This window comes from Carex rostrata, chromosome 20 (genome assembly GCF_964058835.1).
Source record: "Carex rostrata chromosome 20, lpCarRost1.2, whole genome shotgun sequence".
In the NCBI taxonomy this organism is placed as follows: Eukaryota; Viridiplantae; Streptophyta; class Magnoliopsida; order Poales; family Cyperaceae; genus Carex; species Carex rostrata.
In genome coordinates this window covers 2,523,052-2,547,183 of record NC_135937.1, presented here as the reverse complement: position 1 = coordinate 2,547,183, position 24,132 = coordinate 2,523,052, and the positions used below count along the sequence as shown (strand labels likewise).

At 34.9% G+C, this 24,132-nt stretch overlaps 2 protein-coding genes and 2 non-coding genes across 4 annotated transcripts; 2 read left to right on the top strand and 2 right to left on the bottom strand.

Moving 5' to 3' along the window:
- Positions 1-1,848: 1,848 nt before the first annotated feature.
- Positions 1,849-6,887, top strand: LOC144572163 (putative xyloglucan glycosyltransferase 9). Its single transcript, XM_078321600.1, has 5 exons — positions 1,849-3,173; positions 3,773-4,081; positions 4,897-5,187; positions 5,582-5,695; positions 5,971-6,887. The coding sequence occupies exons 1-5, from the start codon at positions 2,463-2,465 to the stop codon at positions 6,577-6,579; spliced, it is 2,034 nt and encodes a 677-aa protein (XP_078177726.1). The 5' UTR covers positions 1,849-2,462; the 3' UTR covers positions 6,580-6,887.
- Positions 6,888-12,561: 5,674 nt separating this feature from the next.
- LOC144572490 (uncharacterized) lies at positions 12,562-15,910 on the top strand. The gene is made up of 4 exons (XM_078322082.1): positions 12,562-12,925; positions 13,529-13,741; positions 14,305-14,578; positions 15,247-15,910. Exons 1-4 carry the CDS (start codon positions 12,748-12,750, stop codon positions 15,716-15,718), a joined length of 1,137 nt encoding a protein of 378 aa, XP_078178208.1. The 5' UTR covers positions 12,562-12,747; the 3' UTR covers positions 15,719-15,910.
- Positions 15,911-18,613: 2,703 nt separating this feature from the next.
- Positions 18,614-18,698, bottom strand: LOC144572908 (small nucleolar RNA snoR8a). Its single transcript, XR_013517835.1, has one exon. It is a non-coding gene; the product is annotated as a small nucleolar RNA snoR8a (small nucleolar RNA).
- Positions 18,699-18,767: 69 nt separating this feature from the next.
- Positions 18,768-18,863, bottom strand: LOC144572909 (small nucleolar RNA snoR126). Its single transcript, XR_013517836.1, has one exon. It is a non-coding gene; the product is annotated as a small nucleolar RNA snoR126 (small nucleolar RNA).
- Between the last annotated feature and the right edge of the window lie 5,269 nt (positions 18,864-24,132).

Genomic DNA, 24,132 nt, shown 5'->3' with positions numbered 1-24,132 from the left:
CAATGGCTTGTCTATAATCCTCTCCTCCACTTGAGGCCTTTTGACCCCACCCTGTCTTGCATGACGTGTCCTCCTTTCACAAATCACAATCACACCTTCCTCTCCTACTAATTCCAAGCTAAGCCAGGTCTACATGTAATGTAAGTCCATATCCTCAATAATAGAATACCAGAACTCGGACCAATCTAACCCTATATGGAATATACAGAGCCTCTCTAATATTCATATTAAATAGAAAAAATTCTTTATCTTTAGAGGATATGAATTCTACAAGTAATAGGTTATATAGTAGATCAAGTATTATAAATATACATACGTAAAAATACAATACAATTTTTTTTTTTTAAATAAAAAAAAGAAACATGGAGATGGAAGAATATTGTTCTGTCGTTCAAGGGAATACTTTACAACTAACGAATATCCAACCATAAATATATTTAAAGCAACTATAAAATAGTAAATGCACCTTTTCTAATTTATCTTAATTAATGTTTAAAATTTGTATGATTATTCAAATTAGAAAGTTCACTATAGTTTGAATTTTGAGATACACCTCTAGTGAAACTTATTGTAGCTTTAATTTTAAATTATTTTGAAAGAGAAATGTGGGAGGCTAGCAGCCTAGCACCCATGTTTCATTAGTATGGACACCAGTCAAGGAAATATTTTGAAATGTGGGAGTCTAGTTATATTTTGAATTTGAATTTGAATTGATTGCATTGTTGAACTAAAATAAAGTTACTAAAGAAAATAACAACATAAAATATACTGTTACTTGATATTTTGAATGATTCTAATTTTTTTTCTAATGGAAGGAAACTTTCCTTAAATTAGTTCTATCATTAATTGGGTGAGAGAGAGGAAGTGGATCCTTTAATTAAGCAATTCATTTAAAGAGCAAGGGTAAATTGGGTATTTAGAAACAAAAAATTCTCTCAGCTCTCAAAATTAGAATTGTTGCACTCAGTATAGCACTCCCCATATAAATATGTAATTATGTTTTAAGGAAATATTCATCTTATCCATAAAATGATTAGAAATGTCATATTTAGATACTTTGTCAGAAATAACAATAATTAGTAAAAGCTTGTTTAAGCAATTATAAATGAGTTTAGATACCATGAATAAATTACTAGTTTTCTACAATGGTTAGCCGACTAGGTCAGTAATTTCTAAAATAAACCTCGATGTATCTAACATCAATACAAGCCAAATAATTATACTAACGGATTGCTGAATTTTCCATCATTTAATATTGAAAATTTTGAAACATATCATGTTTAATCCAAACTATTCATTGACAATTTTTATAAAATTTACTGTCATTAGTGCCAATTCCTGAATGAAGGTATTGCAAAGATTCTATATATTTTAGTCAAATTATTACAAGAGTTCCAAATTCCAATCAACCAGGGCCCATAAATAAATTCCTGTTCTCAACAACCACATTTCTATAGACCGGGTTTATCCATAAATTTGGTGCTGCTGTACCTCCCGCTTGCACCAGATCCGGGGTTTATCAGCCTATCTTACATTTATTCGCACACAACTCTACTAAATAAATCTTAATCTAATCTAATAATCATATCTGTCCAGTAACAAGCAGCCGAACTTCGAACAATTTGGGCAAAAAAAGATGGTAACAAACAGTCAAATACGCGTACGATCAAACGACTCTGTTTCCTCTCCGGTTCACTTATCTCCAGTCAACCAACCATACCACAGAGTCTCTGACCTCCTGTGTTATTTATTTTTAAAATACATCTTAGACCCCATAAAAATCATAATAATTCACCAACAATCTGGTATTTTATTTTCCTCTCTTAAACAATGTTTGATTTGAGAAATGGAACTCACCATTTTTTGCACTGGAGACGATTAAATTCCCCTGTACTATCCTTTCGTTAGACCCACCATTTTCTTGCTCTCGCCTCCCTTTACATCCTTTTTCGTTTCTCGCCGCAACAAAAGCAACAAACAACAAAAAATCCCGTGTGATTTCGGTTCGAGAAATTTCACCATTGTTATAGCTGAAAAGAGAGAACAAAGTTAATCCAACGGGGAGGTGAAAACGCAGGAGAACACATTTCTCCAGTCGTCGCAACCTCCGTGGTTGAGACCTATTTTGAAAAAAAAAAGGTTACATTCAACGAAATACCCCCCATTTCCCGATAAACTATACAAAAAGAAAATTCAAAGTTCAAAATCTCTCCCATTCTTCTTAAGGTAGTAGATCTCGCCAGGAGACGTGGTGAGCTGTTCTTTTTATTCCTCCCTTCGTTGCCCCCGTCCCCGTCTCTCTCTTCGCCTCATTGTCTCTTTCTCTCTCTGCTCTGTTCTTAACCAGAACCAGCAATGAGAGATTGAGGTGGTGGTGTGAATGTAGGTGCCTGCATTGTCATTTTTTTTCCTCAGAGTCCCCAACATTTCCCAAAATCTCGAGCAAGCCCCTTTCTCCTCTAATGGGAGGTTGGTCCGATTGGTTTGCAAGAGACGACACCATCAGATTTGGAGGTACTCCAGTCGTGATTAAAATGGAGAACCCCAATAACTGGTCCATCTCTGAAATCTCTGACATCTCGCAAGATGATCCTAGAAGAAAAGGGAAGAAAAATGCAAAACAAATAACATGGGTTCTTCTTCTGCGGGCCCACCGGGCAGCCGGTTGTCTGGCATCTCTTGCATCGGGATCTGTGGGGTTGATCTCGGCTGTTCGCCGCCGTGTCTCCGCTGGCCGAGCTGACTCCTCCCGCCACCACCGCCTCTACACATTCATCAAATTCTCTCTCTTTCTCTCTATAACCCTTCTCTGCTTTGAGCTCTATGCATATTTTAAACAATACCATTTGACTATCCCTGATTATACCATGGCTATCCCTTCGTTTAAAGTTAATATTAATGACTTGTTTGGGTCAATTTATACGGGTTGGATGCGGATCCGGGCCGAGTATATCGCACCTCCACTTCAGTTCTTGTCAGATGCTTGTGTAGTGCTCTTTCTTATACAAAGTGCTGATAGGTTAATTCTCTGTTTGGGTTGCTTCTGGATCAAGCTCAGACGAATGAAGCCTGTGCCGAAAGTGGCTTTTGGGTCTAAGGAGGGATCCGACCCAGAGGCTGGTGAGCACTTCCCAATGGTTCTTGTTCAGATACCCATGTGCAACGAAAGAGAGGTGAGAATTATGTTTTTAAAAGTTAAATTTTGTTTTTTTTTGAAGGATATAAAGGTTCAGACCTTTTAATTTTAATTGGCAAAGAAGTATGCTTGACAAGGATGGAGGATGCTTGATAAGGACAGAGTAGTGAACATTTATCTAAATAAAGAACAACAAACTGAAAATCTAATCTACCAACCTCATAGACCAACTAAAGATGTATTTATTTGTTTAGTTTGCATTGTTTGGTTGCTTTGTAAATTAATCAATTATCCAAGCTGTCTCAAATTTGGAAAAGAAGTGGCTGATAAAGACAAACATGAGTTGTTAGGTACTTCACCTAATCAAAGGAGAAAGATCCAAAAAGTGTTATTGCTAACTACATAAAGCTACTAAAGTATCAATTTTTGTCAACATTGTTTGTTTAAATTTTCCAAATTCAATAGATGGATCCTAAATATATTCACAAGTTATTCAAATCCAAAAAAAAAAAAATTACTTCCTTCAGTTACTGTTTGTATTTGCCTAATGATGAAAAAACAATACTAAAATATTTCAATTTCAGCACCATGTCAACACAAACTTATTATTCAATTATATTCTTTTTTGCCTTGTAGGTTTATCAACAATCAATAGCAGCAGTGTGCAATCTAGATTGGCCAAGGTCAAATTTCTTGGTGCAGGTTTTAGATGACTCTGATGACCCACTTACGCAGAAGCTAATAAAGGCAGAAGTAGACAAGTGGCAGGAGAGTGGGGCCCGTATTGTCTATCGGCACCGAGAGATAAGAGAGGGTTTCAAGGCTGGCAACCTGAAGTCAGCCATGGAGTGTAGCTATGTGAAAGATTATGAATTTGTTGCCATTTTTGATGCTGATTTTCAACCCACACCTGATTTCTTGAAGCGCACTGTGCCTCATTTTAAGGTATTTGCTTGTTGAGTTGTCAACCAACCGTGACACACGAATAATTTAGCATCCCTGCATTGCAAATGTGCCGCTAAAATTGAATGCATATTCATTTTGTTTTTCTGTTCTCTTGGGAAACATTAAATGCTTTTTCTGATATTAGTTAGACAATTCCTTACATCATTGTTGTTGAAATTTGATAGTTCACATGCATATTGCACATTTATTGCTGAAAGTCTATATTCGATTTCAATTCTCTTATTTTCAGTACCATCGCTGCTGGATTTTTCAACCAATATCTCTGCTGAAAAGTTACTAAAACCTTTAAAAATGTGCGTGTGTAACTCAAGATCAAATTCTTTTCCTTTTTTTATATGAATTTGTTTTAACTTTTCATTTTCATGAAATTTTCAACTAATTTCTCATCTAATAAGTTTGCCAAAAAAACAAATCAGTGCATGTGCGAATCAAGTTCAAAGTTTGTTTTTTTCTTTTTTCTCTATGAATTCATGTAGTTATTTTTTCTTTTCTTTTAAACAAGCACCGGTACGTGGATTTAATAATTCAGTTTCAATGTTCTATTTTTTATCCCATTGCTTGGAGTGTGCTTTTGTTCTTTTATAATAATAATAAATTTACACTGTTTCCACTCAAGCTAGATTCCTTGGTCTATAAAGCCAACCATTACTTGGTGCTGATTGGTGAGCAAAACAAAAAGTTGCTAATGCACCTAAAAACCAAGTGTACATGCCTTGAAAAGGATATATCGCACCACATTTCTGTTATCTACTTCAGAGAAATTTTCTTACATAAGTACTGTTTTTCCCCTTTAGGACAACAAGGAACTGGCACTGGTACAAGCGAGATGGACATTTGTGAACAAGGATGAGAACCTCCTAACCCGACTTCAGTACATCAATTTGTGCTTTCACTTTGAGGTGGAACAGCAGGTGAACGGCATTTTCATAAATTTCTTCGGATTCAATGGGACTGCTGGGGTGTGGCGAATAAAGGCATTGGAGGATTCTGGCGGGTGGATGGAACGCACCACCGTCGAGGACATGGACATTGCTGTCCGTGCCCACCTCAAAGGCTGGAAGTTCATCTACTTGAATGATGTTGAGGTAAGATTTTACAAGATGCCCTCCCAAAGAGAAATATTTTTTCATTTTGCACATCACTTTACCCATTGATTTTAAAGATAGAGAACTTATTATTGCATTTGAGGGTTCGGTTTTTCAAATCAGAGATAAAATTTGAGCAAAATAAATTAACGGCTTTTCATCATAGATTTCTTTTCTTTTCTTTTGCTATTCTGCATGAGAGCATGTCATCTGGTGCCCCTAATAGGGCATCATCACATGTTTGGGTAGACCAGATTTGGGCTGAAAAGTTATGAAGAAGTAAATAATTGAGCAATGCCAACTCCTGTCTGTGGACCATATTTTTGGCATCTGAGCACATGTTCTCTTGCATAGTTAGGAATAATACTTATCTTTTTGCTTGCTTCTTGAACAGTGCCAGTGTGAGTTGCCTGAATCATACGAGGCTTATAGGAAGCAACAGCACAGATGGCATTCGGGTCCAATGCAGCTGTTCAGGCTCTGCTTGCCTGATATCATCAGATCCAAGGTAGATGTCATGCTATGCAGTTTGTCTCTGTTTTGATGCAATGAAAGTAAAAAAAAAAACTTATGCTGAGAAATGAAATTTGTAGCTCTTGTTATACTGTTGGACCGGTGGTTTCAAGTAACTGCAGTACAGTCATGGGTTCAATGTCACTTTATCTATAGAAACTGAGCTATAACACAAACTTCAGAGAGTTACAGGACATGTATATATACCACCACAAGATCTGACCAACAAACTGAAATCTAAAGCATACTTCGTTTTTTTTTTGTATCCAGATTGCCCTTTGGAAAAAAGCAAACCTTATCTTCCTCTTCTTCCTGCTCCGGAAACTCATCCTTCCCTTCTATTCCTTCACTCTTTTCTGCATCATCCTCCCGATGACCATGTTTGTGCCAGAAGCTGAGCTACCGGCCTGGGTTGTCTGCTACGTACCGGCAACAATGTCTTTACTAAACATTCTCCCTGCTCCTCGCTCCTTTCCCTTCATGATCCCCTATCTCCTCTTCGAGAACACCATGTCTGTCACAAAGTTTCACGCCATGGTGTCAGGTCTGTTTCAGCTTCCATCATCCTTTGAGTGGGTTGTGACCAAAAAATCTGGCCGCTCCTCTGATGGTGATCTTGTCAACCTCTTGAATGGCAAGAAAGATGACAAGGTTTCAAATGCTCCTGAAAAGGAGAAAGATATTGTTATTAAGAAGAGCAAGAAAAAGAAAAAACATAATAGGATGTATAGGAAGGAGCTCATGCTCGCATTTCTTCTCTTGACAGCATCGGTAAGGAGCTTGTTATCGGCACAAGGGCTACATTTTTACTTTTTGTTGTTTCAGGGAATTTCTTTCTTGTTGGTGGGGCTCGATCTTATAGGAGAGCAAGTTGACTAAAGGGAAAGAAGGAATGTTGAATTCTTGTTGTATATGTATGTGTTGTATCACGGAAATTATGGGCTCTCCTCCGATAGGTTTCTTTTGTTAAGAAGTCGAGAAAAGAAACTGTCTGGAGGCGTAGATAGGTTCTTTACGCATAGGCTGTTAGGTGCTGGTTTCAGGGCTTATTCTTTTGTAAAATTCTTTTTTCCTTTTCCTTTTTTTATTTTAATTTTCTGTATCATTTTTATTTCTTTTTCTCCTTTGTAATGTCTAGACGGGATTATATATACGTGAGCTTCAATATAGTTCATTTCTTTTAACTATGACTCGAGTTCATTGTTGTAGTTGGAAATAATTTCTGGTGGTTGTGGGTAGTAAATTTTTTTTTAGGTGTATAACAAGAGATTTAAGTGGTTCCAACAATATATTAGTAATATTTATCGTTTTCCATGGTTTGATTTGTACATGTTTGACAGTCGTGATAATTGATGCTGAAATTTAGGGTTCTTAATACGTGCTGTGATTAGGTCACGTGTTAATCAAGTTAGAATGAAAGGATGTTAATGACATGTTAGTTACGCTATGATATGGATGCCTCGTTTAACCATCTTTCGCCGGCTCTATGGCTGAGGATTTCAACCCGCTCGATCCGTGTTCTTGCGGGGCGTCTCCATACTTAGATGCTCCGCTCAATCGTCTTTCGCTGGCTCTACGACTAGAGATTTTAACCCACTCAACTGTCTTTCGCTGGCTCTACGGCTGGGGATTTCAACCCGCTCGGTCCGTGTTTCTGCGGGGCACCTCCACGCTTAGACGCCCCCGCTCAACCGTCTTTCGTCGGCTCTACGACTGGAGATTTCAACATGCTCGGTCCGTGTTCCTACGGGGCGCCTCCATGCTTAGACGCTCTGGTCAACCGTCTTTGCTGTAAGCTTGTGATCATGCGTGACTGATTACATTTGTCACATTTGATCATGTTTAACTATTTTTTTATAATTTAAGTTAGTTTATTCAAAATTAACCATTTGATCAAAATCTAACGGTCCTAATTACTCATTACTTGTGTGTCCATGTGTCATGATCAGATCTTTCATGTGACGTGCCAAATTTTTAAACAATTGTCACATCACACAAATAATCATAGCACGTGACCAGCACATGTACCGTGATATGACGTAACTTTTCTATATCTCTAATGAAATGTGAAATGTGTCGATTTACTTATGGATCAATTCTCATCGTATTGAGCTTTGCTTAGGGAACTCCGAGAGCCCCTAGGGAAGACTGCAGGGAAAATTGATCAAAAGGTGAAAAAGAACACAGAGGGTTTGAGAGTCGTTTAGTGGCCGGTGCTCCATCCCGTCCCTCCACTTGTCCCCCTCGTCGGCCCGATTTATCTTGCTTCGTCTCAATTGAGCGGATGGCTCTGTTTAAGGGTTTCGTCGCTTGTTATCTTTTCTGTTCGTCTCGACTCTTCGAGTTTGACTGAAGGTTTGTGAATGCATTCCACCTCGTAGTATCTACTATATCTATATGTGAATAAGGTATGTGTTTTTGGTTGTTGCCGATGATGAGAACGCAAAGAATTGTCTCCTTTCTTCTTCTTCTTCTTCTTCTCTGAGTGGTGCCTGTCCTGGTCCGGTTTGATTTAGTGCCCTCTTCTTTCTCCTCTCTGAGTGGTGACTGTCTCGATCCGGTTTGATTCAGTGCCTCTCGGCTGTTAAATCCTTTAGGCAGCGTTGAAATCGAAAAGAAGAAGACATTTCGGCCTCAAGAAAGGGATCGACGCGGCGTCAGCGAGCTATGCAACTTGAAGAAATTATTGCTGTGTCTACATTATCAGAGAAGAAAATCGGAAAACCCACCTACTTGTTATTCGGGTGCGAATAGACCAATTCGCATTCTCTGACTTCACGTATCTTTTATTTCTAGACATAGCAAATTAGATGATTGTATAAGTAGCTCAATGTATAGGTTTTAATGTTTTTTTTAATTTAAACAAAAGAATCATATGTAATAACTACTTTGTAAATCATCGGATCAATGCAATCGCCTACGGACTTTCAACCAAAAAAAAAAGAGTGAGTCTATGGTACTATGCATATCATGGGTTGGTCCGTGCTACGGCTCAATATTCGAGTTTTCAAAATTCTAATGGTTAATCCGAACTGTTCATCTTGTTCTCCATATTAATATGTGTTTGGAGACCAAATATTACATTTTTTGAAATTTTTTTACTATTTTTTTATATATTTAGAAAATCACTTGATCTGAAAATTCTAGACTATCCAAAAACAATTATTTTCAATAAATCTAAAAAAATAGTAAAAAATTTCAAAAAATGTAAAATTTGGTCTCCAAACATTATTAATATGGAAAACAAGATGAACGGTTCAGATCGACTGTTAGGATTTTGAAAAGTCGAATATTAAACCGTATTACGGGCCAAATCGTAATATGCATAGTACCATATACTCACTCAAAAAAAAAAAATGTGTCGATATTTTTTTTATGAAAGAAATCTGTCGAACTGAAAAACAATTAAAGTTAGGAATTTATTCTTACTCCGCCAAATATCGACATTGGATTTATTTGCAATGGTGACCAATGACAATGTATGTAAAATTTGGCAAAATCGAAAAATCAAAATTGTAGATCTGTTTTCTTTTTTTGAAAATTTAGTAGAAGCTACCAATTGTAGATCTGTTTTCATTTACTTTAGTCATGTACAAAACTTGGTGGCCCTCAGTCTTCAAATTCATCTTCTTAAACGATGTCAAGGTAAAAGTTTTTTGAATTCCGCCAATGTGAAATATTTGGTCTATATATCTTCTTATTATTTCTTTCGAAAAAATCAAAAGATATCTCATGTAATTCTTCTATCTCAAATTTTTTTTTTCTTTGCATCTTTCCTTTCGTCTGAAAGGTGCACTGATTTTGTTTCTAGAGAATATGAATAATGTGGTTAAATAGCATCCATGATCTATTGGAGGGCAAAGAAATATGGAATCGTATCCTCTGCGGAGTATTCTCTGCGGAGCTTTTAATCTGATCCATTCGTTTTGAATCGAGCGGACCAGAGCAGATCTTGTTCGAATTGAAAAAATTCTCAAAATTTGTCCTGCCCTCTTCCTGCCTGCCCGCTCGATTCAAAATGAACGGACCAGATTAAAAGTTGCACAAAGCTCCGCAGATGATACGATTCCAAAGAAATATTGTGCGGCGAGCTGTCAATAATAGTTTTTAAAATTTTCTTCTCCCTAATAACGGGTGGGTTTTCTATGCTTTGACCGAGGTGCCCATGAAAAAGAAGGGGCAAGTTTGATTTGACTTAAATATGCTTCAAACCGGGCCAATCTTGTTCGTACAACTTTTACAAGAACTAAGGAAATTAATTACTTTTGGGCTGGAATGTTGGGAAGCTAAATAGATTCCGGGCTATAACATTAATTCCGGGCTGAATTGTTAGGAAGATAAATCAATTGAGGCTGAAATATTAATATTTAAGATCAGACACCCTGCTTCCAGTCGAAAAGAATTAACCAAGGTTCTAAATAGCGATTATAGCGGCATAGCGGGGAGACAAAAAAAAAAAGCTATTGCGAATAGCGTAGCTATAGCGAAAACTATCACACATAGCGATTTTTCCTTTTCAAACTTTATATTATATATTTCTACTATTTATCAACATAATCAATATTAAAGAATTAATGTAACAACTAAATGACAACTAATCTAAGTTTATACTTTTTATCAATTACGCAAATAAGAAGGAAACAAATCTAAAAAGTAACATTATTTAATAGTTTATACTTCATGATATTACATATTATAATAGACAAAGAGCAATTAATTTTATAAGGTAAATGAAGTCAATATACATATTTAAACATTTTATAATTATAATAATAATCAAAATCAGCTTTCAATTGAAATAAACGATAATAATTTTACAAATGAATACTATAAAAAGAGTAATCAAAATGAAGAATTAGTATTTGAATATTTCTCGATATAGAATGATAAAATAAATCACAAATAAAAATAGAAGCATATAGTTTGATTTAGTATACTTGTCGTAGAAGACCATGTAGCATTAGAAATAAGAATAGAAGTACAAAATTTCATATAAATTGCAAAAAAAAAAAAACATGTAGCATAGCGGTAGCTATAGCGGGTCTCATATAGCGGTAATAGCGGTCGTAGCTGAGTTAGCGCAATTTTATCTCATAGCTTAGCGTTTATGGTCCGAAAAAGCTATAGCGCTGCTATAGCTAGCTATTTAGAACCCTGGAATTAACAATTGAAGTCAAATTACATAAATGATCCTTGGATGATTATGTATTACAAAAATGAATCCTTAAGTCTCTCTAATATATTTAATTGTTATAGTTCAGTAGCACCGTGTTGATTGTTCAGATGTTGAAATTTCTTTGAGATTTTATGGTATTTACTAAAAGAGATAGAGAATAGCTAGAAATCGTTAGAACTTTTTACAGGGGTGACCAATGCTCAAAGAATTTATCCTGAAAAATTCTCAAACAATCGGTGTTCCCTGTTATTTTTTGTTTCAAATTTGCTATCATCTAACTAATAATAAATAACGGAGAGGCTATCATAAATGAAAATTAAAGGCAGGCAGGGGGGCATGTCTCACTGAAAGCATGTCACGGCACATGATGTGTGTTGTTTCTCCGGCAAAGGTATTCTCTCTCCCAAATCTTACACACATCACACACGAGATAGTTGTAAGTGAGAGGCGGTTTTTAATGCGCTCACCCTTTTCTTTGTCCCTTTCTGTGGGGATCATTGAATGATAACACTAGGAATGCCACCAGTTTGTTATCTTTTACTTCTTTCACATAAAAAGGAAAAATATATGCTTGGTTCAATTTTCTTTCTTCTTGTTTTTTTTTTTTTTTTTTTTTTTTTTTTTTTTTTTTGCAAAATTATACCCAACATTCAGATACCATGATGTGTTAATAATGTCACTGGTCTAACGCTTTAAGCATAGAGCAGTGTTACAGTACTTTGATATTTTTGAAGCTAGTCATACATAGTCCATTTCTGAAAGAATAGACAAGAGAACATTTTTGGTAGAGCACTATAATACTCTAGTCACTAGACCCTCGTGACCTACTCATTTACTTTGACCCCCAACCTTGAAATTTGTGCCTAAATGTAGATCCTCGGGGAGTGTTCAACGAAGGATGAACTACATTCATAGAGTAATTAATATGATTTTTATGACTTATTCGTAGACCTAGTGTTCAAATGGTTCGGTTTATTTGGTTTTGAACCGAACCGGTAAGATTCGGTTTAAATGGTTCGGTTGTTCGGTTGAATTAGTTCGGTTCGGTTGATTTTGTGACTTAGTTCGGTTTAAGTGGTTCGGTTCGGTTTTGATTTCTCAAAACCGATTAAACCGAACCGACCGATTTTATTGATAGGGTCAAGACTTCTAATATTATTTTGGTTCATTAATCAAAACTGAAGTTTAAATTGGTTCATTAATCAAAACCAAAGTTTAAATTGAGTATTATAGATGTATTGAGTTTTGATTTTTGAGAAAGTTCGGTTCAACCGAACAAACCGAAGTTTAAATCGGTTTAAATGGTTTGGTTTTAATTCGGTTTGCTATTTTAGTTCGGTCGGTTCGGTTTGATTATTTTAGTTCAGTTAAACCGAACCGACCGTTTGAACACCCCTAGACCTAGCAAACAAAAATGAAGACATATAATATAGGAACCTAATGCAATATCCAGATACATGTAGTGTAATTTAATTTTAATTAAATACTACTTTATGAAGCAATTAATGCTCCACCAACCCAGGTTGTGCTGGATATCATATTATCCTCTCGAAGAATTAACGAAAAATTATTTGCCGCTGAAAATTCAATTTCGCAGGATATCATAAATTTTTTTTTTTTTTTGCAGTTTGATATCATAAATCAACATGTTATATAATTGACGAGTGACAAGTGTCCCAACTCTCGAACTACTCACTTGTCCTTATCTATACAAAGCTCTCCGTGGCTTCGTCACAGAACACACACACACACACACACACACACAGACGAGTCGCTGTGTGGCACGGACAATGGTAGCGCTCTACACCCCAAACACCTTACACCCCCCTCCTTTGATCTTTGTCAATTAAACCAAGAGCAAGAGGTATACGATGAACCTTAGTCAGCTAGGGGAAAAAAATGGGCTAATGGGTGGTACTCCTCTCTTCTTTTCTTCTATTTTAGGCTCAAACAATGAATCCAACAAGCAAAAGGAGATGCTTTGGTCTAATCAGCCAGACCTGAGATTCCCCAAAATGGATAATAGAGAGGTTTCGCTCTATAGCTCAGGTAAAATTAATTTATATACTGTACCAGGGGAGGAAAATCAGGAAAGAACATAAAAAATAATGAAACTAATTTGTTTAAGTTATGCTTTACAAATATATGTAGATCTGTCACCGACTTAAAATCACTTGAGAAAATGGGCATGATCTTAACAAACAAAGATGAAAAGTTGCTGCATTTGTAAAGGCAGGTTTATTTTGGGTTTTTTCTTTGGAGAAATTTTAGGAAATACTTTGCTGCATTTTGAAATAATACCCTACATTCTAGCGTAGACAACAATTTGCAAAGAAGAGTCCAAATTCTTCTCATATTTCTGCCACTTAATAATCAACCAGTAAATTTTTCTTTTTTCGTCTTTTGTAAGATATCTGATAGAAGAAAAAATTGCAACTGAAGCTGAGAATCTCCAAATTTCCCCTCTTTGTTTCATACTAATTAGTAAATCAAGCTCTTTAACAAACAAAGAGGAAAAGTAGCTAGTAGTCATTGATACTTGTTATATTGATTATAACTTTGTTGCAAATATATGCAATAAGATGGTGGGTCCAAAATGCACAAAATATCTTATCCCTTTCATTCACCGAGTTATTCTTTTGGTTGGATTAGGATGGGACAAAGGAAACACAAATGATACAATGCAAGAATTGATAGAAAGGGTAAAGGGGCCGTTCACGCCCCTCCAATGGATGGAATTGGAGCATCAGGCGTTGATTTACAAGTACATCAATGCCAAAGCACCCGTGCCTTCGAGCCTCCTCATTTCCGTCTGTAGAAGCTTTGTGGATCCATCCATGGCAAAGTATCTTGGCAACAACAGAGGTAATCATGAAATGTATAGAACATAGTTTTTTAGGATAGAACCGTCATTTGTCTTTGATATAGCTGCATAAAAAAAAGTTTATGAGATATGTGATACTGCTAAACCTGCCAAATGGTTGAAACTGCTATGTATTTTGTAATAAGAATTTGCCAACAGATTCAAGTTTTCATTTTTTTTGGCCAAGAGTGTTAGTGCAAATATTTTTTTGCTCTAGTTTTAGTGCTTTGTGAACTGGAAATGCTGAAGAAAGATTCAGCCCACAAAACATTGATGCCAGTATAATAATATTGAAGGTAAAATTAATATATAAGCTTGGAAAATTTTAAAACATCGCATGTCAATAAGAACAACAGTATTTGGCCTTACAAATCAAGAAAGAAAATATCATAGATATACATGCCAAAAACTATATCATTCTCCCTTATTATTTTGTGTGATAAATGAAGAATAAAACAAGGATACAATTTTTCACATGTAAACAATCTTTGTTTTGTTTCATATGAACACAAGGAAAACAAATTTTATGATCTCCTACTGTTAACAGTTCTTTTATATTGCACAGTGGGATGGGGACAGCTTCAATTGACTGGCCTCCCTTTGAGCAATGGCGACCTGGAGCCAGGGAGGTGCCGGCGGACAGATGGTAAGAAGTGGCGGTGTGCAAAGAATGCGATGCCAGAGCATAAGTACTGCGAGCGCCACATGGTGCGCAGCCGTCACCGTTCAAGAAAGCCTGTGGAAAAGCAACATGTGCCTGCTAGCCTGGATGGTGAGTCCGAGGGAGTAGGCAAGGTTGAAACCTCAGTTTCCCGATCTTCTGCTGTGCTGCTCGGCAGGTATTACTAGCTTTGTACCAATTATTTTAGGCAAATCTATAACAGTATTGCTTTGAATTCACTGATGCCGTATTTTGGTCATGGTGCTTGTTTCATCTCAGTCCTGATGATTAAGCTGTCTGCTAGTGTTGTTGCTGTTACTTAGGTTTTTTCACCCCTTGGGCGAGAATCCATATCCTCTGAGGTAACAGAATATTTCTGTTTGTATATTTGTGCGGATTCTGATTGGATGGTCCGGATTTAAACAGAAATATTATGTTACTGTAGGTGATATGAATTTCTTGGGTGATGGCTTGATTGTTCCATTATTTTAAAAAAAAAAGGACAGAGAGGAGGAATGATGGCTTAATTGATGCCTTGAGTTGTTCTGAATTGAAATGCTCAATACAAATTTTGGAGCTGGTCGATGCATACTCGCATTTACTGGATCATATATGTTTTTGAATTCTTGTTTTGGTTGAGGCATCTCTCCACTTGCAGAACAACACTAGAAATAACTTTACCAGTGCAAAAAGGGCATGAAATCATTTTACCAGTGCAAAAAGGGCATGAAATCATTTTACCAGTGCTAGACTTTGTTAAAAACAAGTTCAGTAAATTGATTCAGGTGTGTGACCTGATACCACATCCTAATTTAAGCTCTAAGCTTTTTGCACCCAATATTTCAGGCCATACCCGAGTAAAGAGAAGACAAGCACAAAATTATTGAACTTAGATAAAAGCTCGCATACTTGCTCCAACACAAATCAATCGGTAAATACCCCTTTGAAATTGTCAACGTTTGGATCTGTCTCTTCCAGTACCATGTTAAACTTCTCCGGGAGCTCCTACCTAAAGAACAATAGCTACATGTCTTCATCTTCTATTGGCCTAAGTGGCTCTGAGTCGCCACCTCATCTTCTCCAAGATTTCATAGGCGAACTAACAAAAATCACACCTCAATTATCACCTGACCCAACTCAAGTAGATCTAGGTGGCAGTCCTGGAAGTGAATGCAGTTTGCATGTAGGTGGTGTTGCATCAGATGGTGGCCCCCTTGGTGAGATCTTAGGCAACTCTAACCATGACAGCACTAACCAGGGTAGTAAGACTTATTATTCAAATGCCTTCATTAATGGTCTAGAATGGAGCCTTGGTTAGATGGGTGTTTTACTTGGTATGTAGACCTTGGTATTTGTCACTTAAAACTTTTCTTTTAATTTAACTTTTGTGACTTCAAATCTTTTCTTAGTTTGTCATTTGAAGGTTTTTTTTTTTTCCAATATTTCTTGCAGTACTGCGTAATGTAATGCTCTTCCTCTTAAGGCGTTAAAATGATTCTTTAGATTTTTTTTTAATGGTAAGAATTATCCGCTGATAAATGTCAAATTATGCACACCCATGATGCTCTGAAATATAACTCTCACATAAACCAGTTCTCCATTTATTTTATACAAGAGAAGTATGTTTATAGTCTCAAAACTATTGCTCTTGATTCAAATAAGCCTTTGTCCTGTATTTTTTTAATTCAAACAGCGTCCTGAACTATTATGTTTGATTCATTGAACTCCCGTCTAATTTGGCAGTCAAATTGCTAACGGTGTCTTCTCTCTTCTCCTTTCACCCTGAACTGTTTTAGCTTTGCCTTGACGTGCTGCTCTCAATATCTGAGAAGTGATTTTGTACTGAACATAACAACGTTGATATTTAAGTTGCAAAAGTTCCTTTTTACTATTTTTTTTTTTTTTTATCTTTCCCATAATTTATCATTGAGTTATTCCTCTTGGAATATTTCATGATGGAAAAACCTTCTTCGATCTAAAAATATTTATTCAATTTTTTCTTTTGTTCTAAGTAGTTAGGGGTGTCAATGATACCCGTTTACCCGTATCATATTCGATAAGACGAGTATGGGTAAATTATTTTTTTGTTAGCTTATTGGGTATGAGTATGTGTAAGGATTTTTTTCGTTAGATAAACAGATATGGATACGGATAAATGCTATTTCGTATTCGTTGGGTAACGAGTAATTATATAAATTAAATTACATTATGAGGATTTTCAAAAAAAAAAATTACATTATGAGAAAATGTATGCATGTTATTGTAAGAAGAATATTATACTAAACATGTTATTTTATTATTTGAATGTTTTGTCATTTAGTTAACAAATTGAATTTGTTAGAAGAGTTGTTTGTGATTTTGATTTATTTTACTTCATAAAATACTATTAGTTAGAATTAATTATATATTTATATTTTAATTTTACATTTGTAATTGTGATTGCATATGTATGTCATGATAAGTTTTAATAGTTTTTTTTTAAATAATAAAACTATTATATTTGTATTATTCGTTATTCGTCTACTACTGTTTCGTTATCTGTTAATCTTAACGGTTATGGATAGGGTAGGATAAAGCAAATTCTTAACAGATATGAATAGGGCATGGATAAGGTCAATTCTTAGTGGATATGGGTAATGGTTCCACCCTATCTGTATCGTACCCATTAGTCATGTCTTTTAATTTGTTGTGTGTTTTATGAATATCAGAAATGATGAAAAGAGAAGGGATAGCAGGACAAAATAAAAATATAGTAAAGAAAAAATTTGTATAAGTATTTATCAGAAACATTTAAAAAATTCAAAATAGAAGAAAAAAAAATAGTCATATAGTCTCAGACGGCTACCATGAATAGGAACTTAAAGATGTTCAAATTGTTCATTACAAATTAGTAGATATTTTAAAACTATCCGTTTCTTGTTAATATGTTCAAATTTACGATTGGGTCTGAATTTTTAGGATGCGTATTCTAAAGCTGTGCTCCAATATCACCTCATTAAAGGGATGGGAGGGAAGGGAACGAAGGGGGAGGTTACCCTTGTAACAGTGAAATCTACACTCCGAATCGGGGGTGACATATTTCGTCCAAAATTGCGTTGGCTCTCCCCTCCGAACAGTGTGTGTTCTCTCTCGTTTCCCTTTGCTCCCTCTCCGAATCTCCTCTTCTGGAGCAGGGTACTTGATCTAGGCTGACTAAATTTTCAGAGTTTTCACCTCCACCGTCGTTCCTTTCCTCCGCGTCCATCCTTCTAGAGCAAGGTCTAAGATGGAATGAAATCTACTCCTTTTATCGAAGAAAAGGTTACTCCTCTTTCTCTATCCTCCTCTCCCCTACTCACTCTTTCTCTATCCTCCTCTCTCCCCTACTCACTCTTTCTCTCTCCTCTAAGATAATAGAGTGGTGTTGAGAGTGTTGTTTGAAATTAAATAAAAAACAAAGAAAAAGACGTTTAGGCATAGAAATGTGGATGTGGAAGTTTAGTCTCCAGATTTCATATAAAAAAAAAAAAAAAAATTTAGAATCAAGACTATCCTCTTTATTCAATATTATTGTGAAATGTCCATAGCTATTCCCGTACACTATTTTCATCTGCAAATATTTACCATAAATCCCCATTCTGATTTCTGAGTTCTGTCGATGAAGATTGGGTGTGAATATGCAAGGAGCATACCTTATTTTCCCGTCATTTCTCTTTTTATAGGGTTTTTTGGTTTCCCATTTTTTCATGGAAAATTATCATTTTTCTGCATGGTCAGGAAATTACAAAAATGAGCATACACCATCAGCGCCGAATTTTTTATCTATAGCATTTAAAAATATATATATAAAATCGGACAAACATTGCTACAATATTTTTTTCATATTACAAGATTCTGTTAATTTGTTGCCTTACATTAATTATTTTTTCTTAAATGATAGATACAAAAATCGGCCATCATGTTCTTACAGTTAAAAGAGTTAACAATAGTTCCATTTAGTACTGTTTTTACATTATTACATTTATATTAATATATATAATATAGAAGATTGATGAATGATGATGGACGACCAAATTGCTTAATTATTTGTTTTATCAGTAAACAGTCGCTGTATTTACATAAATTAAAAAAAAAAGTTCTCCAGCGAGAAAACATCCAACAAATAATATTTTCTTCTTTATCTGTTCCTTGGAAAAATAAAAACATCGACTACTCTATTATTAGTGGTGAAAATTGATGCTCATATTCTATGGGTAGAATAGTCTATCAAGCCAATTAGGCACTCAGTACGAGGAATGTTTTTTAATCACTGCATCAATTTCAATTTCAAATCCACAATTTCCTTTAAAATTCAAAAAATAAAAAAACTTGTAAATTGAATAATCAATCAGGCTCAGACACGCACAAATAAAGTCATCAAGTTGGGTCCGAGATACGAAATACTCAAAATCAGAATCGAGAAACGAATTTTGTCGTCACAGCCTCAATTCTGAAATCAACAATTTGAATACATAGCATCAATCGATCAAAGCAAAAATGTGAAAAACGATTGTTTGTATGAGGCGAGCATAACCCAAACCCATTCACGAAGTATTTGTGGGTCAAGGCTATAAGCGCCTAAAAGCTGGTTTCGGGGGTTTAGATCGGGACAGCCAGCGCCGTCGATTAGGCAACGGACGGACAGATTAGCCCGAACTCCCTTCAATTCTCCGATCGAGAAAAATAAGTACATGCCGCAAAAAGAGAGAAAAAATCTATTAAACAAAACACAATTCGGGACTGGTGGAAGCTTGATAGGGGCGGAAGAGAGATTTTATAGTGAAACCCTAAATCGGTTATTGGGTTGGATTATAAAGTACGATATTAATTTTGAGGCTGAGTTTGTACGGATCTTCCCATATTGTAGGCCTTAAATCATATATGTTTATATATCAGGCCTTGAAACATTTACGGCCCAAAACAGTTTACAATAGTTATACGCATTATAGGCCCATTAAATACATAGCGGGCTAAACGTTCAGGCCTCAATAAACCTCATGGAATTATGGAATTGAATCCGCTGTCGAAAATTTCCGGTCTGCATATGTTTCTTTTCCCTACAAAAATAATTACGATGAACACTGAAAAAATTTCAAATATGCTGTTCTTAAGAAGTCTAGAACGCAGAATCTTATTTGATTTGAGCCACAAATTTTACCATGGACGGATTATTCATTTGACCTTTAGTTGGCATTTAAATTTCTTTTCATTTCAATGAGAAAATAACGACGTAATCCACTCGCAAAAAAATCCGAATTTTTTTTTTTGAATAAATAATTGAATGACTTGTAGACTTCAAATCCCTCACTAAAATCGTATTACGATCAACTTGTACAAAAGATTGTTGCAATTATTATTCATCTAAAATTGTCTACCGACAACAAGAAAAACTTACAGGAGATGCAAAATGAATTGAATAATCTTTTTAAAACTAAGAGCCGCCATGGTCTAATACTTAATGGAAGAAGTTAATTTAGCATTCAAAGAAAGCTTCACATTGTTATCCCCTCATAGAACCATGCATGAATAACCAAATTGCATTGCCTTTTCTTTTTCTAATGTTTTTATCCATTTGGCAGTATGCAAGTCTTCATGTAGCAGTCAAGGACGGTTTATGGTGACATATACCTACTATTTTAGTTGTTTGTCAAATGCTAGCCACTAGCCAGCCGCTGGTTATGAAAAGAAGAACAAACAAATTGGAAGGATGCCCAAAGATAACTGTATAAAAGTATATAAAGCACCGGAAATACTATAAACAAATGATAAAAAGGACAATACTGAAAAATAAAACACCAGCAAAACTACAAAGTACAAACAAATGAATAAGAATGATGAGAAATAAGAAAATGATATTTATTTGATAAATTTGTATTCAGTGGCGGAAATATGTATTGGGTAAAGGGACTTTTTTTTATTGTTCTCCATAATTTTGATTTTACAAAAATTATTATTGTTATTATTATTATATTTATTATTATTATTATTATTATTATTATTATTATTATTATTATTAATAATCTTCATAAAAATGAAATTACATGACACTTATTGGTCAAGTTCTTTAATCTCAATTTTCTGGTTTCAACCCAGCTTTTGTGTCATATGTATGAAGGAAATAGCCGAGATTTTTATTTTTCCCCAAAAAATAAATAATTTTATTATAAATAACCACTTTTTTCGAAAAATTATATTTATGCCTAAACCGCATATATTTCTGGCGGGCCGAATTTTTAATTCGGACCGCATATATTCTAGGCGGTCCGAATCGAAATTTTTTTTTTTTTTTCTTTTCTTTTCTTTTCTTCCTTAAGCACTATAACTAAAATGCAAGTTAGCAATAGTTATGCCAATACACCAATTATTAAGGTTAGGAACTTTAAACTTCGAAGTAGATAGGTAATTATAATAGGTTAGTTAAATAAAACGCGTTTAATTTATCGTCTCACGAATAATTAGGGTGTTCTAGGATGAAACTTGGCAGTGTTGTTCTAGGATGTCGAGACTATATGTCGGTAAATTTGCATGATTTTTAGAGCTGTTTTGCTAAGAAAACCAGAGGTGCAAAGTTGGACCCCGGATGAAACATTCATCGGTTGGGGCTATTTTTGCGGGCTTATATCTCCCGTTCTGTTCGGATATTCTGCATGAAACTTGGCAGTACTGTTCTAGGATGTCGAGACTATATGTCGGTACATTTTCATTATTTTCGGAGCTTTTTTGCTAAGGAAACCAGAGGTGCAAAGTTGGATCCCGGATAAAACATTCATCGGTTGGGGCTATTTTTGCGAGCTTATATCTCCCATTCTGTTCGGAGATTCTGCATGAAACTTATCAAAATCATATTTTTATATAAATAATAAAATTTTTAAGCTAATTGTAGCACTGCCAAGTTTCATGCAGAATCTCCGAACAGAAAGGGAGATATAAGCTCGCAAAAATAGCCCCAACCAATGAATGCTTCATCTGGGTTCCAACTTTGCACCTCTGGTTTTCTTAGCAAAACAGATCTAAAAATCATGCAAATTTACCGACATATAGTCTCGACATCCTAGAACAACACTGCCAAGTTTCATGCAGAATCTCCAAACAGAACGGGAGATATAAGCTCGCAAAAATAGCCCCAACCGATGAATGTTTCATCCGGGGTCCAACTTTGCACCTCTGGTTTTCTTAGCAAAACAGCTCTAAAAATTATGAAAATTTACCGACATATAGTCTCGACATCCTAGAACAACACTGCTAAGTTTCATGCAAAATCTCCGAACAGAACGGGAGATATAAGCTCGCAAAAATAGCCCCAACCGATGAATGTTTCATCCAGGGTCCAACTTTGCATCTCTGGTTTACTTAGCAAAACATCTCCAAAAATCATGAAAATTTACCGACATACAGTCTCGACATCCTAGAACAACACTGCCAAGTTTCATCCTAGAACACCCTAATTATTCATGAGACGATAAATTAAACGCGTTTTATTTAACTAACCTATTATAATTACCTATCTACTTCGAAGTTTAAAGTTCCTAACCTTAATAATTGGTGTATTGGCATAACTATTGATAACTTGCATTTTAGTTATAGTGCTTAAGGAAGAAAAAAAAAAAAAAAAATTTCGATTCGGACCGCCTAGAATATATGCGGTCCGAATTAAAAATTCGGCCCGCCAGGAATATATGCGGTTTGGGCATAAATATAATTTTTCGAAAAACGTGGTTATTTATAATAAAATTATTTATTTTTTGGGTAAAAATAAAAATCTCGGAGGAAATAGCGTAAATCAAAGGAGTATGCTGCAATCTGCCGCGATTCAAATTGTTGGGCAACATAAAAAAATGTTTCCTCCAGAGAAAGATATCCTGAGTGATCCTTTTTTTTGTGCTTTTTTTAAGAGAATGCGTACACACAATAGAATAATAGATACTTGATGATTTTATTTGCTGGACTTTGATTAACTTCGTACCATTGTGTTATATGTCAAAAAAATTGGTTCTGCGTTTGAATTCAATTTGGTTTGGTTAATAAGGTAATCTACAAAGAAAATGAAGGGGAAAGATACAGGACAACAAAAATTGAAATTTTTTGTTGACTACAGCTAAAGATAGCAAGAGTTTCTATACTATCCTACTTAACCATAAATTCGTACATTTCACATAAAAAGAGAGAAGTACTCGACTAGTCAGCGAATTCGTATCCTCTGCACTAACTCAAAAGGAAATCTTTTGAGTTAACGAATCATGTCTATCCGATCTATTTTAAGATTCGTACAGATTAGATCTGCACTAATATTAAAGAACCCCCTATATCATAAGCAGAGACCAGATTGACTCCGTTTAAAATCATACGGTTGAGATTCATTAACTCAAAAGATTCATTTTTAAGTTAATGCAGAGGATACGCATTCCTAGTTAGCCGAGACTCGGTAGTTAGAACTTGGAACAACCTCAGACGTATTATTTTCTTTCTACATAAATGTAAATCAAATATTTTTCCCGCTATTTTATTTAGTTTTTTTAAGTGAAGTAATTTTATTACACTGTTTACCTAATTCCATCTAATTGTTTTTTCCAGGAAGGTGATCAGTACGTGAGTGTGCCAAATAAAACTCTTCTTTTTTGGAATGTTACAAACTCACAACATAATTGAGTTGTCACATGATTACATAAATATTCAAATATGAATCTTTAAAGTTAAAAATTCATCTTTGTACATTTAATTAAGAATCCTGATAACAATATCCGCAGCTTTACCTCCGCAAAAAACCCCGCACAAACTGCCAAAAAAATCATGAGGGACCGCTCAGTTATTAATAAGCATTTCGTAAACTGTTAGTATTTAACTTGAAGCATCAAAATATTTATCTTGAATTTGCAAATTATTAATCCCTATACAATGATATCTATTTATAAAAGAATAAATCAATCCATCAATTATCCCCGCACAATTTTTTTTTTTTTTGAGTCGTCTCCACACAACTGGAGACCATTAAATAAACAATTCCCTAAAAAATACTTGTCAATTATCCCCGCACAAAATTTCTTTTTTTTTTATTGTCCCCGCACAACTAGGGACTATTAAATAAACAATACCCTCACCTAATGATAAATACTTCTCAAATATAATGATAAATACTTTTTGTAACATGGATAAATATTTTATGCTATACAGATAAATATTTCTCAAACATAATTGCAACTTTCAGTAAAACATCAATAATAAATATTTCTCAGACATAATGATAAATATTTTATATTACATGAAAAATATTTTATGTTACATGGATAAGTACTTCTCACACATAACTGCAACTTTTAGTAAAACATCAATGATAAATAATTTTCTAGCATAATGATAAATACTTTATGTTACATGGATAAATATTTCTCAGACATAATTGCAATTTTCTTATGTATAAATATTTTCTTATAATTTTGGACAAAAATTTTAACTGAGAATTTTTATTCTCTATTATGTATGTATGCATGCACATTATAATTTTCTTATGTATGTATGCACATATATGTTGATCCTTGTATTTTTTCATTGGGGATGCAATTTTGTTAGAAACCTTTAATCAAGATGCATCATGTCAAGGATCACATGCACACTCCTTCTGTGATATGTTGGATCTAATACAACTAAGTATGTATGAAATTTCGGTCCAAACTAGATCATAACTAAGCGTTTTGGCAACATGAGCCAAAACCTTAATCA

What these genes read in the sequence shown, in the direction of transcription:
- LOC144572163 (XM_078321600.1), top strand. Translation starts at nt 2,463, where the DNA reads ATGGGAGGTTGGTCCGATTGGTTTGCAAGAGACGACACCATCAGATTT. An exon ending in CCATGTGCAACGAAAGAGAG is followed by an intron (nt 3,174 to 3,772) that starts GTGAGAATTATG and finishes TTTGCCTTGTAG; the next exon opens with GTTTATCAACAATCAATAGC. An exon ending in GCACTGTGCCTCATTTTAAG is followed by an intron (nt 4,082 to 4,896) that starts GTATTTGCTTGT and finishes TTTCCCCTTTAG; the next exon opens with GACAACAAGGAACTGGCACT.
- LOC144572490 (XM_078322082.1), top strand. Translation starts at nt 12,748, where the DNA reads ATGAACCTTAGTCAGCTAGGGGAAAAAAATGGGCTAATGGGTGGTACT. An exon ending in GGTTTCGCTCTATAGCTCAG is followed by an intron (nt 12,926 to 13,528) that starts GTAAAATTAATT and finishes TGGTTGGATTAG; the next exon opens with GATGGGACAAAGGAAACACA. An exon ending in TCTGCTGTGCTGCTCGGCAG is followed by an intron (nt 14,579 to 15,246) that starts GTATTACTAGCT and finishes CCAATATTTCAG; the next exon opens with GCCATACCCGAGTAAAGAGA.